The sequence below is a fragment of the Aspergillus pseudoviridinutans genome, assembly GCF_018340605.1.
Source record: "Aspergillus pseudoviridinutans IFM 55266 DNA, scaffold_5, whole genome shotgun sequence".
Taxonomy (NCBI): Eukaryota; Fungi; Ascomycota; class Eurotiomycetes; order Eurotiales; family Aspergillaceae; genus Aspergillus; species Aspergillus pseudoviridinutans.
In genome coordinates, this window is record NW_025091285.1 from 2,722,268 (window position 1) to 2,736,930 (window position 14,663).

Genomic DNA, 14,663 nt, shown 5'->3' on the forward strand with positions numbered 1-14,663 from the left:
CTTTCAAAGTCGTACCAAAGAAACAGAAAAGTGATAGTTTTACATGTGTGACTAGGCGCATTAATTACAGATACCTTTTTCCTTTTTCTCGACTAGACTGATTGTACGAGGCCATCCTGGCTGGTGCTCATCGACCTATCCTCGCAGCTCCGTTGCATCGATGCAAGCCGGCTGCTGCCGAACTAGCCTATGAAGCTTTAAGAACCGACTAATCTACAGAAACCTAATATAGACATCTATAAACGAAATGGAAGAAGAATCTTAGTCGGCAGATTCACCACGTCCGCCTCGTCTTCGTCCACGAGCGAAGAAAATCCTGCTTCTCCTTGACCCCCAATCCCACACGTTTCACCCTGCCCAGCCGAGCCAGAGCATCCGCGACCTGATCCAGGAGCGCCTTCTCACCAGGAGCAAGGGCACCTCCGTCGCTCGGCTCCAAGGTGTCAAAGTAATTGGTATCGTAGCTTGTCTGGCGGGCAAGCTTGGACGCCCCCGCCTTGTCCGCAGCACTCATCTCTCCCCGGACCACACACTCCGCGATCCGGACACGTATGCAATGCGTCGGTTTACTCAACAGCTTCCACAGAAAACTCAGGTAGCTCCCCGGCAGTGGTGTCACCACATCCCCCGGCGTATACCGCAAGCTGATAGGGAAGATCTTGGTTGTCGGGGGAACGCCCAGAAGCGAGTAGCTCAGCGGCAGGACCCCGCGTGCGTTGGTCGTGGTGCACTCGGGGAAGGTAACGATGGGCCGGCCGGGATACTTTTCCAGAAGACTTGCGATGTCGACGAGGCGCGCGCCGGGCGACGGTCTTACTTGCGGGGCGGCAAATGCGCGCAGGATAGCCTGGAAAAGCGAGATGTGTTCGACCCGGCGCGAATTCGGGTATGAGACTGTGAAGACGGGGTCGAAGATGGCTGCCAGGTAGAGCGGGTCGATGGGGGAGGTGAAGGACGAGGCGATCACGGAGCCGGGCCCGGGGAGGCGGGCTTGGTGTTGTCTTGAGAGCGATCTGGGGAGTCGGACTTGGTCAGTTCTGCGGTGAGTATGTAGTGAATGGAACGGGAAGGCCGCGCACCCCTTTCTCACACCGTCCACTTGGAGGTCAATCCACCAGATACTGGGAACGCCGAGGATACACCACAGCGAAGCCTTCTTCCCTAACGAGCCTATCGGCAACCATTGAAGCAGGAGGAAATAACTCAAGCACACAAAGAGGAGCAACGGAAGGCGAAAGCAGAATAAAAAGATTCCGAGAGGGAGCTTCCAGCCCAGCGGCTGAGAGGGGATGGGAAGAAATGGTGCGATGCCCGATCCTGCAACCACGGGTACTTAGCCTTCATGAGAATAAGTGGTAGACAAGAGCGTTACAAACCTCGATCTCGAAATTGTGAGAACTTCTCCATAGCGGAATGGTGCGTCAAGACGTTGTGGTAGTAAGGGCGAAAATGGGCAGCAAAAGCGGTATCTACTTAGAACGCACTGCGGCCATTGCTCGGAGGTGACACGAGCGAGGTGATAATTAGGCTGAACTTTTGCAGCTGAACGAGTCGCTGCGCGCACCAAGGGTCCTTATCGGAAAAGAGATGAGCGAGTCAAAGGGAGGATCTCAGCCCGTGCAATTGTACGAAATATTGCAGTGCACGGGAGTAAGATGACGCTGTTCAATTGTCACATGTGAGAGACCCGTTTCGGGATACCACATGGCGCTAACCCTATACAATCTGTTGAGGCCTGAGGAGAAAGTCGAAGAAGAATGGAACTTTGAGATAGGAGGCAGATATCTAATGGAACTAAATGCTACAAAATAACTGATCTAAGATAACTAAGCCGTTAACAGTCTTTAGCGTGCAATCCATGATGCCATCTCTCAGGAGACATCGTCTGTCGAGCCTGTAGGGAATACCGTATCTGCCACTCAGTCAGCACTGCTTCAACATTGTTGATATCAAACATCCAGCTGAGAGGTTGTTTTCTTCAGAATGAGGTAAAAACAAGTCACCAGGCTTACAATATGTATGTAAGGTAAGACATATGCGAAAGGTTGTTCATCTTAAGAAGGGAAGAAAGACAGAGAGCATCGCGGTCCTTACCTATTGCTATAGCCTCCCATATTTGTCCTTGATACACTGTATTGTAGAAGCCCTGCATTATAGCTTCTCAACGCAGATTTTGAGACAATCAATCAGATCATCTCGAGACGCAAATCCGGGTGTCATGCTGTTGACAGCAAAAGGGATTAAGAAGGTAAACTGCGCCAACGAGAAAAATGGTGTGGTAGGACGCTTAAGCGAAGTCACCTGACTCAAAGCTCGCGTTTGGCGACCGGACTACGGACTATTCAGATAGATACAGCATGCTTCTCAATGTCGGATCAAATATGATGAATGAAATGTCTATATTACAGATAAAAAGCTATGGTGAAGAAAATAGAGCCATCTATATACAAAACGCCATGCTATGACCAAGTCCGTTCCGACGGAACCAAAAATGCATTGAAATCAGACTTCAGCCTCACGTTTACCCTCGACAACTGGAGGCAATCTGACACACCAGACCGCGACGCCGACTAATGCAAATGCTGTACTTGTCATCATCCAGGCGAGGCCGATCCAGGAACCACCTAGCTCCAGACCCAACTGGAACACCGTAGTGATGGACAAACTGGCGATAACGTTACCCACAGCCTGCAGAATTTCAATAATAGTAAACAACCTCGCAGTCTCTTCTTGTTTCACCATTGTCGTGATCAATGACCGGATCAAGTCGAGGAAGCCTGATCCCGCCGTCTGCACAAGCAGACTGGGGACCAACGTGGCAATGGATGGAGACAGCCCGATCCCCAGTGTACCCAGGCAGAGGCAGATAATGCTGACGCGGGCCAGCTGGAGATCCTTCTTGCTCGTGTGCATGCTGCGAAGGAGATGCCGCGACAGTGCCGGCAAGATGAACAGGAAGAGTGGGATGGACAGGGCGGGTTTGAAGGAGGTGAAAAGGTTGGCTTCCGCGAGGGTCCATTTATACCGAGTCGAAATGTACTGGACCAGAAACCAGGACGAGCCACGGCTGAGTCGGTAGACTAGAAAAGCCGTGAGGAGAAGTATAATCTGGTTGTTGCGAAAGATGAAAGAGTAAGGTGTGAGATACTGCCGACTGCGAGAGTACATCCTCCGCAGGAAGGGCCGTTTGGCTGCAGATCGCAAGGCGAAGGGTAATTGATCGCCTTCGACGCTATCCACATCACTATCATCAGGATGCATCTGCCGCTCCTCTTTCTGTATAGCCCCCTTCTGGTCGCCATTCTCAGACGCCAGGTGGGCGAGTTCCACGCTTGCCGAGCGTTCTGTACGCCGAGCGGAAGAAACATGCATGGTTTCAGGGAGTGTGATCGCGCAAAGAACACCAGCCAGAACAATGCCCCATCCGATCATGAGGGGCAGCCATGGATCCCACGTCATCATCCATGAACTGACAGCGCTGGAGGCAAAGTCGGCGCCCATACTGACCACCCCGAATCGGAAGAACATCGCAGCCCTGCAGACATGGGATCCTACCTTTCATCCGCCGGCGTAACATCTGACATCATGGTCCAGATAATCGCAAAGGCAACAACAGGCCCCCCACCCAACAACCAAGCGAGACAAGACGCCCAAACCGCCCTCAGCGGGAAGATATCGGAATACCACATGACCGCAAGCATGATCCCCGTATTGAGCGCAAAAGCTGGAATACTCAGACAGATAATCGGCTTCCTCCCGATCCGGTCCGCCAGCAGACCGTACGGAATCGCCAGAAACGCACTTAAAACCCCGTCAAAGAACTCCTTGTACCCTTTCACGGCCGCCAGCTCCGTCTGCACCTCTTTGATCTTGCACAGCGACTCAGGCACCTGCCCGTCGGCCGCGATCTGACGCGGGTCATACTCGGCGTAGTACTGCCGACAGGCGATAGACTCGTAGATGCGAGTCATGGGCCCATGGGCCATCACGATGCCAACCTCGAACGCGAGGATCATGGCAAAGAGGGTAACCATGAAGCGGAAGCGGATTCTCTCAATTGTCTGGGTCCCACTGCGCTCGTCGACGTCATCATCGTCGTCCTCGTTAACGCTGTAGACATGCTTAAGTTCCGCTTCGTCGTCCTGGTCCCCGGTACGACGATTGGAGGCGCTACTTTCGGGGGAAGAAGTGAGGAACGGGGCGTCCTCGCGGTCGAGAGGATCATGGGCGTCGGCAGCCATGGCTAGCGCGGATCATTGCCTGTATTCCGTAGCAGAAGCTCTTTCTCCGTCGTAGTAAGTGGTGATGTGCTCCGCTACCGTAGTCCGTAGTTGTCCTTGTGCGCCGTATATAGACCGCAATTACGTAGATGCCAACTAGGTCGACATCATTTCTGGTCAAATCGGATATGTGGCGGCCTACAGGTCTGATAATTGACAGGGTCACAGGGGAGTGGAAGCGGGGCCTGAAGTCAGAGAGAGCTAGAAGCTGGACGACCGGAAATGGAAATCAGAAATTGAAATACAATAAGGAGTAAGCCACCGGCCATCGTGACAAGGCTCCACTGCAAGCCGATATACATAGTCCAGTAGTCAAGTCCCTAATAATGCACCTGTAATCAATAGGAGACCAGAAGCCCCTTTTGACGCGAATGTTTGAGCCGGACAAGCGATGTGGATGACGAAGCCATCTCCTATTTCTAAGGTACAGTCAGACTCACTCCGGTCACCCACCTTTCCAGCTGCAATGAATCCGTACGTAACACAATGGTATTCTCTTCCCCAGCTTTATTTCCTTGTCCTGTCCTTTATGAAGTCTGCAATATTTTATCGATGAATACGTAAAGAAATCGCAACTTTGACTCCAAATTTGAATTCAGCACGTGGCGCTAGCCAATCAGGCACCGTGCTTTGCCCACACGAACTGAACTCAGGGGTCATTTTAGTGCCCGACGAGAGTGGGCCTCAGGCATAAATAGGCACCAATGGGATGCGCTGGAGTACCATCTTTAAAATTGATCCTGGATATCCGATGAAAATGGAAATAAGATATCTCTCTGCTCGGGATAGCAGTAATAGATTTTGGTCAAACAGAAAGGAACTTGGAATACTCTGTATATGTCCAATACTACTTCTATACTCTACTGTACCGCGTAAAACAAATGTTAAATGGGTATCCTGTTCCAGTCGTGGTACCTGCCCACAACTTCTTTGCACAGCCCAGCTAATTTTGGCTACTATCAGGCTGCAGCGTCAGCTCCGGAAACCCCGCCTCTTCATACAGACTTCCCCGTGCTTGTACAATCGCCGATAGCTCCAGGAGAAACTCATACAAGATAACAGTATTAGTCAGGACATGTCCCAGTGTTGCTGATTCGGATGGATCGTCCACGATCGCGTCCTCTGAGAGGTCTGTATGACCGCCGGCTGGTTCTGTGACGTCCCCAGCCTCATCTGCGTCGCTTCGGGGCCGCTGTGGTTGTGGTCTCACTTGCAAAGGCTCTGCCAGTCGCTTGCGCAGCTCCTCTGCAGCAGATTGCCGGGTCATGGACGATTCCCGGGTAGCGGCGGATAGTACAGATTGATCCCGCGCTGGTGATCTAGCCGCAGCGCGCTGTGGTGTGGATGCAACACTCTGCACGTCCAGGGGTCGGGCTGCTCTTCCGCGGGGAGATCCAAAGTCAGACCCCACTTGCGCCATTCGTGCAATTGGTTTCTCGGAAGAACCACCTGTGGGAGGTACAGAGGCTTGTCGGGACCGGCTAGGGGATTGCCTGGGGTCGTTTTCTTGGTGGAGCAGGTCGCGCCGAGCTGCAATCAGTATATCAAAGTCTGATATGTCCCTGCGCCATCCCTGTATCTGCTGCACGAGTCTGTGTAGGACACAGGTGAGCATGGGGACGTCAACGCTGGACCAGTTGGGTTCGTGATAGGCTAGCTGTATTTGTTCCAATATTTCGAGGGTCGAATCACTCTCAGTTGTAGGCGCGGCGCTGTAATCATATTTCATCGGATCGACCAGAAGCCAGCCATCAAGAGATACAAGATGCGAGGAAGCGATGCTCTTCAGGACTTCTGTCACCGCCAGATTCACAATCACACTGTTGGTGAAAAATGTGCCTAGCAGGTTCAGCAGTTCCCGCAGGATGGGATCCTCTTTTCGCAGTTGTAATGGTCGATCATCCTCAAAATCATCTTCCGCCGGCAACATACTGAGGCGCGCCTCCAGTATCCAGGAGGCGTCCTTCAGATAATTCTCAAAAGAATCATTCAGCGTGGGGTCGTGGACAATCGATGTGGCCAAACCGAGGAGCTGTGCGAGCTCGGCATTTAGTGCACCAACAGTTCGCTGCTTAGCAGGTTGACTTGAATCCGTCCGGACCAAGGACCGGGCGAAAGAGTGATGTCGTTGCAAGACAACTGTCAGCAAACGTAGCGTAGCCAGCACCGTTTGACGATTGGTTGATTGAAGTCCAAGAAGCGCAAGGTCTCTGAGGTTGAAGAGAGATGGAGATGGCCGAGCCGCTCCCTCCGTGAAGGCAGCCAAGACGTCCAGAGACTTTCGTCGACTGGACGACATGTCCACTTTTGACATAAGCTCGGAGTCGGATGGCGACGCAAGCAAGAAATGAAGAATGCGATGAACTAGGTCATGTTGTTCGATTGACTCAAGAATACGGTATAAATATGTGAGGACTGCGGCAGTAGAGCCACCTTCCACGTCGGATGATTCCAGGAGCGATGGGTACCTAGCATAGTCAGAAAATACCAGGAAGGTCAGTCAGGACTGCTGGAAAAGGGGGAACTAACAGAAGTTGCTCTAGAAACAAGACCTGGAAATGATCCAAGAGAGTACCATTCACTTCCGCAGATTTACAATGGTCGATCGTGTCCTGCCAGAACAGGAGATATGACATGAACGAATCCATGGTCGAATCGAGGCCCGGGGGAAGGGCACTTTCATGTCTTGCATGGTCCGATAACGCGATGATATGTGGAAGGTTTTCTTCTTCGGTCGTACCAAAGGACAGGCTAGGGTATCTGTTAGTCCGGACCAGGTCTCAGTTCGAGCCTTATCATCGTCCACTAACCTGCCCAGCTGACTGTACAGCGCGCCTAGACCCGTAGCCATAAGAGTCGCAAGATCACTTTCGATCAACCATCTTTCCAGAATCTTGGACCTAGACGCTGTTTCAATCAGATACAGTAGGCCCGTGCGAGCGAAATCGCCCGCCCTGCCGGCATGATGCACGTATTGCACCAACAGATAAAATAAAGGAAAGTCGTTTGTCCTCGTTGCGCCAGCGAATTCCGTCCCTGCATTGGCTTGTCTCTCCTTATCCTGGTCTTCAGACCTTGGAGCAAACCAGGCTGGTAATATGCTAGGCTGTAAACGTATGTTATTTGCGACACCAAACAAGAGCTCCACCAGCCTGCCTTCGACATCCTCGTCATGCTTGTCTGCGCGTCTGACCAAATCCACTAAAGCCCGCGCAAATAGCCGGTTGTCAACGACACCATCCACCTCCGAATCGATCAGGGTGTTGAAGAAGATAGCCGCGGCCCGGAGCGTGCCAACCTGGCCACCATCGTAGGACGATAACGTGACTTTCGTGATAGTCACAAAGATCTGGGAGGATGCAGCATATGCTAGGCATGGGTGAGGGGCGGGACCTCGCGATTCGTCGCTCAGGATGGAGTTCAGTCGTTCAATGTAGATGCGCGCTTGAGCTCCAGCTGATAGGTTTCCGGACGGGGTGGTGGTGGAACGCCATATTTGCTGTCGAAGGGGACGGGAGGGTTAGCCTTCCCGCTTTTAAATCCGCCGACACAAAACAAGACCTACTTGCAGAGTATTACACGTCTGCTTGAAAGCTGTTAATCTCTCAGTGGGCGACGTAGCACGAAAGCTCTTGGTTGACAGCGAACGGGAGCCGCCAATTAGACGAGACCACTGTTATCAGTTAGTTGCGAGAGAGATCTGGCGAGAGGTCAAGGGACGCAGAGTCAGAAAGCCGGAACATACAAAGTCCATCGTTCTGAGACAGCAGCATATTACTTCTGATATCCTTCGTCGACCACAATCGCCTGGTCAAGAGAAGGCTGAGGATAGAGGAGCAGTGGGCTTGAGACAACAGTAGTGCCTAAAGGGGAATAGCGCAGTCACGTCCTAGGGGATAGACCATGCAGGTTGACCCACGAGTCCTTTTCAGGTATAGAGCCATGTACTCCAAGTCTCCCACTACGCGCAATCGAGACGCACCATTGGGACGAGGCTTTGACAACGAGGGCCTGCATTTCTGGCCCAATAATCATACTCTTGATGTGATTCATGAACTATTGATCATCCATCCTGACAGTTGTCAAGAATCATGCTGCATCCTCGCAAGCCAATGAGGTACAACAGTAAGACTGGGCACTGCCCAGCGAGAATAGAAAGAAATTGAGAAGACAAATGGACTCAGATCCAGAAACCAACGGCGATGAACCAGAGCTAAAAGTACTTATTCACATCAACAGAAATAGATGCAAGCCCGACCATGCGTACCAGCATAACGCCAAATGAGTATACGCCCGCTCTCCATTCCCGTCTAAGATATCACCCATCAAGTCGTTCATGAAGAAAAAGAAAGAGAAGATGAAAGAAGGTCCATGTCCCAGAATTGAAGATAAGACCTAATCACTATCATCCTTGGGCCGCCGCCCGCCTCGCTTTCGTTTTGGTTGCTCGTTCTGGTCGCTACCATCATCATCATGCTTCCTTCCACTGCTAGGTTGGTCGGGGACCTTGGCGATGATGTCGGCCAGGAAATCCAGAACCTCATCCTTGACGACCGCTTGTTTCAGATGCGACGCGGTCACGCGTTTTGAATTGCGGTCTCTAGCTTCTTTGGCCGCCTTGGTGACCAGAGAGATCATGAAGAGTTCTAAAGCTTTCGCTATGACACGACAGCAGTCAGTATACGTTCAAGAGGCCTGGGGATGAAATGAAGTGGGATACACGTACAGACAGCAATGGGAGTGACTTGTGCCACCTTTCCGACATCCTCGTCTGCTTGCATGATACGCTTGATACGCGCAACGGGAAACTTGGTCTTCACCTCAATGCTGGCCACCGGGTTGGGTTGCGGTGCTGGTGGGAGCTGCTGGGGCTCTTCCGAGAGTACCGGCTGTGCGTATGCGACCTCTGGCATGGGTGCGACCTCGGTTGCGCGTGCTAGACGCGAGGATCGACGAGCCATGTCTGGTGAAAGAGGAGAGTTTGGGTCTATGAATGGTGGTATGTACTGCTGAGAGACCCGACCAAGCGGGGCCGGTGGTTGCTGATATTGCGGGGTAAAGAAAGGCGAGGAGTCGTAAGAAGCGCGGTGTGCCAGAGGACTCGCCAGAGGATAGATGGGAGAGTTGACGGCGGGAGGAATAGAGGACTGGAAGGTGGAAAGATCGGGTGAACGGGGTCTGTAGGTGCTGTCCTGATCTGTCATTGCTAGGATGATGCTTTAGCAATGGCTATTTCCCTTTGTGTATGTAGACTCTGCCGTAGTCGAGTTTGGGGCGTATCGTTGCAGTATGGAGTAGGTACCTTGTTCTCCKGGGGCGGTCTTAAGTTGACTTCACGTATATGTATGAGGACATATAACKGGACTCGAGTAGATACATCACAAAAAGAACGTCAAGCAATTGTGAAGTGAATATCACMGCGTCCCTGAAAAGACCTCAATGCCTTGGGGGACTTGGGGTGATAAAATGACAGTCGCGACGGCAGCCAAATGCTAAGGATGATAATAAATAATAATAAATGTTTAGATCGCGCGCCACGGATGGCCCGAGCTTCTTCAGCAGCAAGTACCGACAGGTAGTAGAGGGAATCTGAAGAGTGCGTGTGCAAAAGGGTGGAAAAGCTGTGTCGATAACAGGTATCAGAAGAACAGGCCGGGTTTCTTTCTTCCGGGGCAGCAGCTGCCCTTTTTAACCCTGCGCCCGCCTTCTACTCTCGCGCTAAAATTGTGGAATGCCTTAGGTTTTTTCCTCTCTTTTTGTGATTTGTGCATCCATGGTGATCCAATTCCCTGTCCGTCATCGACAGCCTAAACCAACCCGTAACTCACTACCAAGGCTTCTCGAACATTTCTTTCTGCATCAACCATTCCCCCCCTGATCTTCATGCATCACTGTTGTTTTTTTTTGTTTTGTTTTGTTTTGTTCTGATTTCACTTCCGGTGACTGACTGCTTTATGGTCTATTCTCTATTCATTCTGATTGCCATCGAGTCCTTGCACCAACCTCTCATCGCCACTTCGCCCATAAAGGCGTCTCGGACGGACAGCGCGCTGATTGGGCCTCCTATGCTGGGCTTGGTCTCAGCGCGTGATTTTGTCCTTCGAGTCACTGTCGATGATGCAACTACTGATCCAACAACAGCGTTATAGGAGAATACCATGGTTTACCCTTTTTTGGATGTTTTCAATGCTCCCCCATGTCCCAGCGTAATCGCCTGTGCATGTTTTTAAAACAACAAGATTTTTTTAAATCTTGCTAACAACTTATACCACGACTGCCGATGATGATAAAAGAGCTCCCAAGACGCAGGAAAGACGAGATTCAGCGAGCAGAAACCAAGCGGTATCGCCGCTGATCTTGTCCGAACGTATCTCCGTGTCGATGAAGGTGAAAATTACTTGATCTAATCTGATGGCGCGTCGTTGGTGCTGTTGCTGGTAGCCTAGCGGGCAGAACAGCGTTATCCAACGATGTTCCTACCTTCTGTAGCCCTTTGAGTCATAGTGATATTGAAGCCAGTTAGACAAGGCCAGCGCAGTAGTAGCGTGCAACCAAAGTTTTAAATTGCAGGAATGGTCAGTGTTGATATGCAAGTTCATGTTATTAATTGTTCAATATTGGCAAGTTGTATCTATCCCTATTCCGTAAAGCAAGTGCAGATAAAGTCTCTATCAGTGCCTGGGCGGGGAGCCGAAGTGGGACATGAAGGGGGGAAAAAAAAGGAATAAAAAAAAAAGATGGCCGGATTTTTGTTTCTCCATGCCAACCACCTCAAGTTCACTTCCAACCAAACTTGGTCAACAGATAGATTGCTCTACTAGGCAACGGTTTCTATATTGGCTTCCGGAGCCGTTGGGATGGATACTACCTCATCTTGATGGTGGACCCAGGTGTGATTTCTGATACTGCCATTTTGGCCTCTGTTTGCCGGTCGTAAGCCCACGTGCTGCGCGATTCTTCACCTTCATTATTATCCCCGACTGGCTTTGAGCACTCTCAATGGCTGTGGCGGACCAGCCTGCGGGCTTGATGGACATCGCAAGGTGAGTGCATGTTGTGGTAGTCGAGGTCTTTAGGCCATGTTCCTATACTAATGCGCCGATTTCGTCCCATCAGCTCCCTCACTCAGGATGAAATTCCATTCAAGCTGAGATGCGCTATTTGCAACAAACTTGCCGTTAATGCGTTCCGCTTGCCTTGCTGCGATCAGGCCATATGTGAAAACTGTATGCACCTGCCAGTCCTCCAAAATATCTTACCCTTTACGTCTTTTGACCGCCCGATCTCTAGGCCAGATATCGCTTCCCGAAACTTGCCCCGTGTGCGCACATACTCCCATTTCCTCCGACCTATGCAAGCCAAACAAAGCTTTACGGACGACCCTCAAAGCCTTCCTTCGCACAGAAGAGAAGAAACGCGAAAAGGAGCGGCAATCTGCTACGCCTGCGATCTCGAATGGAGTGACGCCTGCAGATGTGACTCCGGCTCAGTCGGAGACACCTGCCGTGTCCGAAACCCCTGCAAGCAACACGGTGGCAGAGATACCGGAGGGCAAACTTCACAGCAGTGAAGTCGCAGGGGACGAGTCATCCACTTTTGTGACCGGTGCAGAGCCGTCGGACACCGTTGCTGAGAATGTGGCAGATATAAATCAAGCAGCAGTACCCAAGCCTTCTGGTGAAGTACGTTGTTAATTGCTTACTTCCCTAAATTTGGCGATGACTAATTCGTCTTGAAATAGAATGAGCAAGCTGAAAATGGCCCGGTCGAGGCAGGTCAGGTAGATGAGGCTACAGAGGAAAACAAACCTGCCGAAGTAAGTGGGACGGAAGAGCCTCAGCTCTCCCAACCCGCAGACGACGAAGGAATGACTCAGGCCCAAGGCCCGACACCGATGTTTCCCAATGCCATGGGATTCAACATGGGACCGGGCGCCTTTCCAAATATGGCGTGGAACAACGCCAGCGGCGATTTCAATCCAATGGCCCAGTTCATGGCTAACGGCATGTTCAACTTCCCCAACCCAATGGGTATGTTCCTCCTCATCTGTCTCTTAAAAACATTCAGCCACTAACATGATGGCTCCAGCAATGTCTGGTATGGGAATGGACCCAATGGCCGCGAATCAGGGTATGCTTGGAGGCTACGGGATGAGCATGAATGGCATGAACAGTGGCATGAATATGGGAATGAATTTCGACGCTAGTCAAGGGATGTATGGGGGATGGGACGGCTCTCAGAACAATATGTGGAATGGAGGCCAAGATAAATTCAATCCAAATGCTTTCGCAAATGGTATGGGCCCGCAGTATGGGGGTCCTTCTGGATTTGGCGGTTATAATATGTCTCAACCCAACGGAGTTCATGCTCAAATGCAGCAACAACAGTTCCCTAACCAAGATTATCAGAACGGGTACTATGGCCCCGGTTATGGCAGAGGCAATTTCCGAGGCCGCGGCCGTGGGTTTGTTCCTGGCGGCCGTGGTCGTGGCGGCTTTGCTGGGCATATGCAGGCTAATTACCCCCATAATGCTAACTACGCAGCGTTCCAAACCCCTAATTCATCTGACGTTGATCAAGACACGACAGGCCAGTCCCAGGAAGGTGGGCCCGCTGGAATATCGCAGGACGATCCCAGCGCCACGGAAAGACAGGCCGACGAGACACAGATTGCATCTGGCGATGGACAAGCGAACCCTGACCAGGAGCCGTCAAAGGAGGCAGCTTCGTCCCAGGAAGCTTCTGGGGATACTGCAGCAGAGCCTATATCTGCAGATAGACCCGCTGCCGATGGGAATACTGGGCAAGAAGAACCCCAATTGCGAGTGATCCCTACTATCGACAGTCTTGATCGGTCCAACCATTTTCAAATGATGCCCAATGCTTCGATGGGCATGCCTGGCCACATGGGAATGGGCTTTGGACGAGGCTATATGCGCGGACAATTCTCAGGAGGTCGTGGGGGTGGTTTTGGGGGCGCTCCCTTTATGGGTGGGCCAAACATGCAGCAGGAACCGCGGGGTCAGGGAGTCGAAGGAGCCCCCGCCGCTCCCAGAGCAATGCGTGAGGGTCTCCCCAATACCAGTGTTCTGAGACAACGGAATTATTTTGCTCAGGGACGACCTTCAGGTGCGTCACTAAGAAGCGAACAGAGGTAAGTCGTACAGCGGCACGTCAGTCTGCATTGTAACCTGACATATCGATGTAGTGCAACCCCAACAACGCCCCACGAAGACGTACGGAACGGGACCAGGTCGAAATCGAGATCAAGGTCAAGGTCAAAATCTAGAGCCAGGTCTTCCTCCAGACCGAAGAGTCGCTCCCGATCTCCCGGTCCCTCCGAGGTGGATGGCCGTCGCTCCGTCCGTCAGCGCTCACCAACGGCGGATAAGGACGCCGACGATCGCGGGCGTAGACGTGATGCGCCCAGAAGACCCCGTCGAGAAGACAAGTATGACGGGCCATCTACGGCCGAGGATGACCGCCGCTCTCGTTCTCCGTCTATTGATTCTAAACGATCGTCTCACCGACGGGACAAGGAACGGGACGGCAGAAATGCACGTCGGTCCCATCGATCCCATCGCCGTAGTCGCAGCCGAAGCCGGAGTCATAGCCGCAACGGAGATTCGCATGACGTCGATCGCCTTCAGCGCATTCTAGAGGAGCCCACCTCCCGCTCGGAGAGCAGAGCGTCCGTCTCGCGGAAGGACCGCTCCAGTCGCCGCGAAGAAGAACGTGACCGAGACAGGGACAGAGACAGAGACGCCAGACGGCGGGATCGCGACCGTGATCGTGACAGAGATCGTGATCGCGATCGTGACAGAGAAAGAGAAAGAGAGCGTAACCGCGACCGAGATCGCGACCGGGATCGCGATCGATACCGTGAACGCGAAAAAGATCGCGATCGCCACCGCGACCGAGACCGCGAACGAGACAGGGATCGGAAACGCTCTCGCCGCGACCGAACCCAGTCCCCCGCTGACAGTGACTATTCCTCTCGCCACCATTCCCGACGCATCAAGCGAGACCGCGAGGACGGCGGCGACAGGGACAAAGACAGCGCCAGAGAGAAAGCACCAGCCAAGAACTCCGAGCCCGAGAAGGATCCACATACGCTGGAGCGTGAGGCCCGCAACCGCGAACGAATGCTCAAGGAGCAGCAGCGGCGGGAAGCAATGAATACAGAGAGCAAATCCAGTCGCCGGCGCGATAACCGGCAGGAGCGCGTCCTGGCCGGCGGCCGTCGGCTCAGCTACAAGTACGAGGATGAGGAGCCGGATTCGGCACGTGCTGCGCGTGTGGAACGAGAGCGAGAAGCTAGTCGGTGGGCGTGATCTCAAGACATTCGAGATCTCGTCCTCGCTACTAGTTAGATAGAGAGCG

General features: G+C 52.4%; 5 protein-coding genes across 5 annotated transcripts; 1 reads left to right on the forward strand and 4 right to left on the reverse strand.

Moving 5' to 3' along the window:
* Positions 1–274: 274 nt before the first annotated feature.
* Asppvi_008000 (lysophosphatidic acid acyltransferase LOA1) lies at positions 275–1,407 on the reverse strand (the record flags this gene model as incomplete). Its single annotated transcript, XM_043303882.1, has 3 exons — positions 275–1,013; positions 1,080–1,317; positions 1,377–1,407. The coding sequence occupies 3 exons, from the start codon at positions 1,405–1,407 to the stop codon at positions 275–277; spliced, it is 1,008 nt and encodes a 335-aa protein (XP_043159817.1).
* Positions 1,408–2,502: 1,095 nt separating this feature from the next.
* On the reverse strand, positions 2,503–4,241 carry Asppvi_008001 (putative MFS transporter; the record flags this gene model as incomplete). The annotated part of the gene is made up of 2 exons (XM_043303883.1): positions 2,503–3,535; positions 3,556–4,241. The coding sequence occupies 2 exons, from the start codon at positions 4,239–4,241 to the stop codon at positions 2,503–2,505; spliced, it is 1,719 nt and encodes a 572-aa protein (XP_043159818.1).
* Positions 4,242–5,223: 982 nt separating this feature from the next.
* Asppvi_008002 (uncharacterized protein) lies at positions 5,224–8,034 on the reverse strand (the record flags this gene model as incomplete). The annotated part of the gene is made up of 5 exons (XM_043303884.1): positions 5,224–6,748; positions 6,810–7,031; positions 7,091–7,779; positions 7,846–7,953; positions 8,026–8,034. The coding sequence occupies 5 exons, from the start codon at positions 8,032–8,034 to the stop codon at positions 5,224–5,226; spliced, it is 2,553 nt and encodes an 850-aa protein (XP_043159819.1).
* A 641-nt stretch (positions 8,035–8,675) lies between these two features.
* On the reverse strand, positions 8,676–9,484 carry nctA (negative cofactor 2 transcription regulator complex subunit BUR6; the record flags this gene model as incomplete). Its single annotated transcript, XM_043303885.1, has 2 exons — positions 8,676–8,938; positions 9,007–9,484. 2 exons carry the CDS (start codon positions 9,482–9,484, stop codon positions 8,676–8,678), a joined length of 741 nt encoding a protein of 246 aa, XP_043159820.1.
* A 1,795-nt stretch (positions 9,485–11,279) lies between these two features.
* On the forward strand, positions 11,280–14,614 carry Asppvi_008004 (uncharacterized protein; the record flags this gene model as incomplete). Its single annotated transcript, XM_043303886.1, has 6 exons — positions 11,280–11,323; positions 11,397–11,506; positions 11,571–11,962; positions 12,022–12,310; positions 12,369–13,434; positions 13,489–14,614. The coding sequence occupies 6 exons, from the start codon at positions 11,280–11,282 to the stop codon at positions 14,612–14,614; spliced, it is 3,027 nt and encodes a 1,008-aa protein (XP_043159821.1).
* Positions 14,615–14,663: the final 49 nt, after the last annotated feature.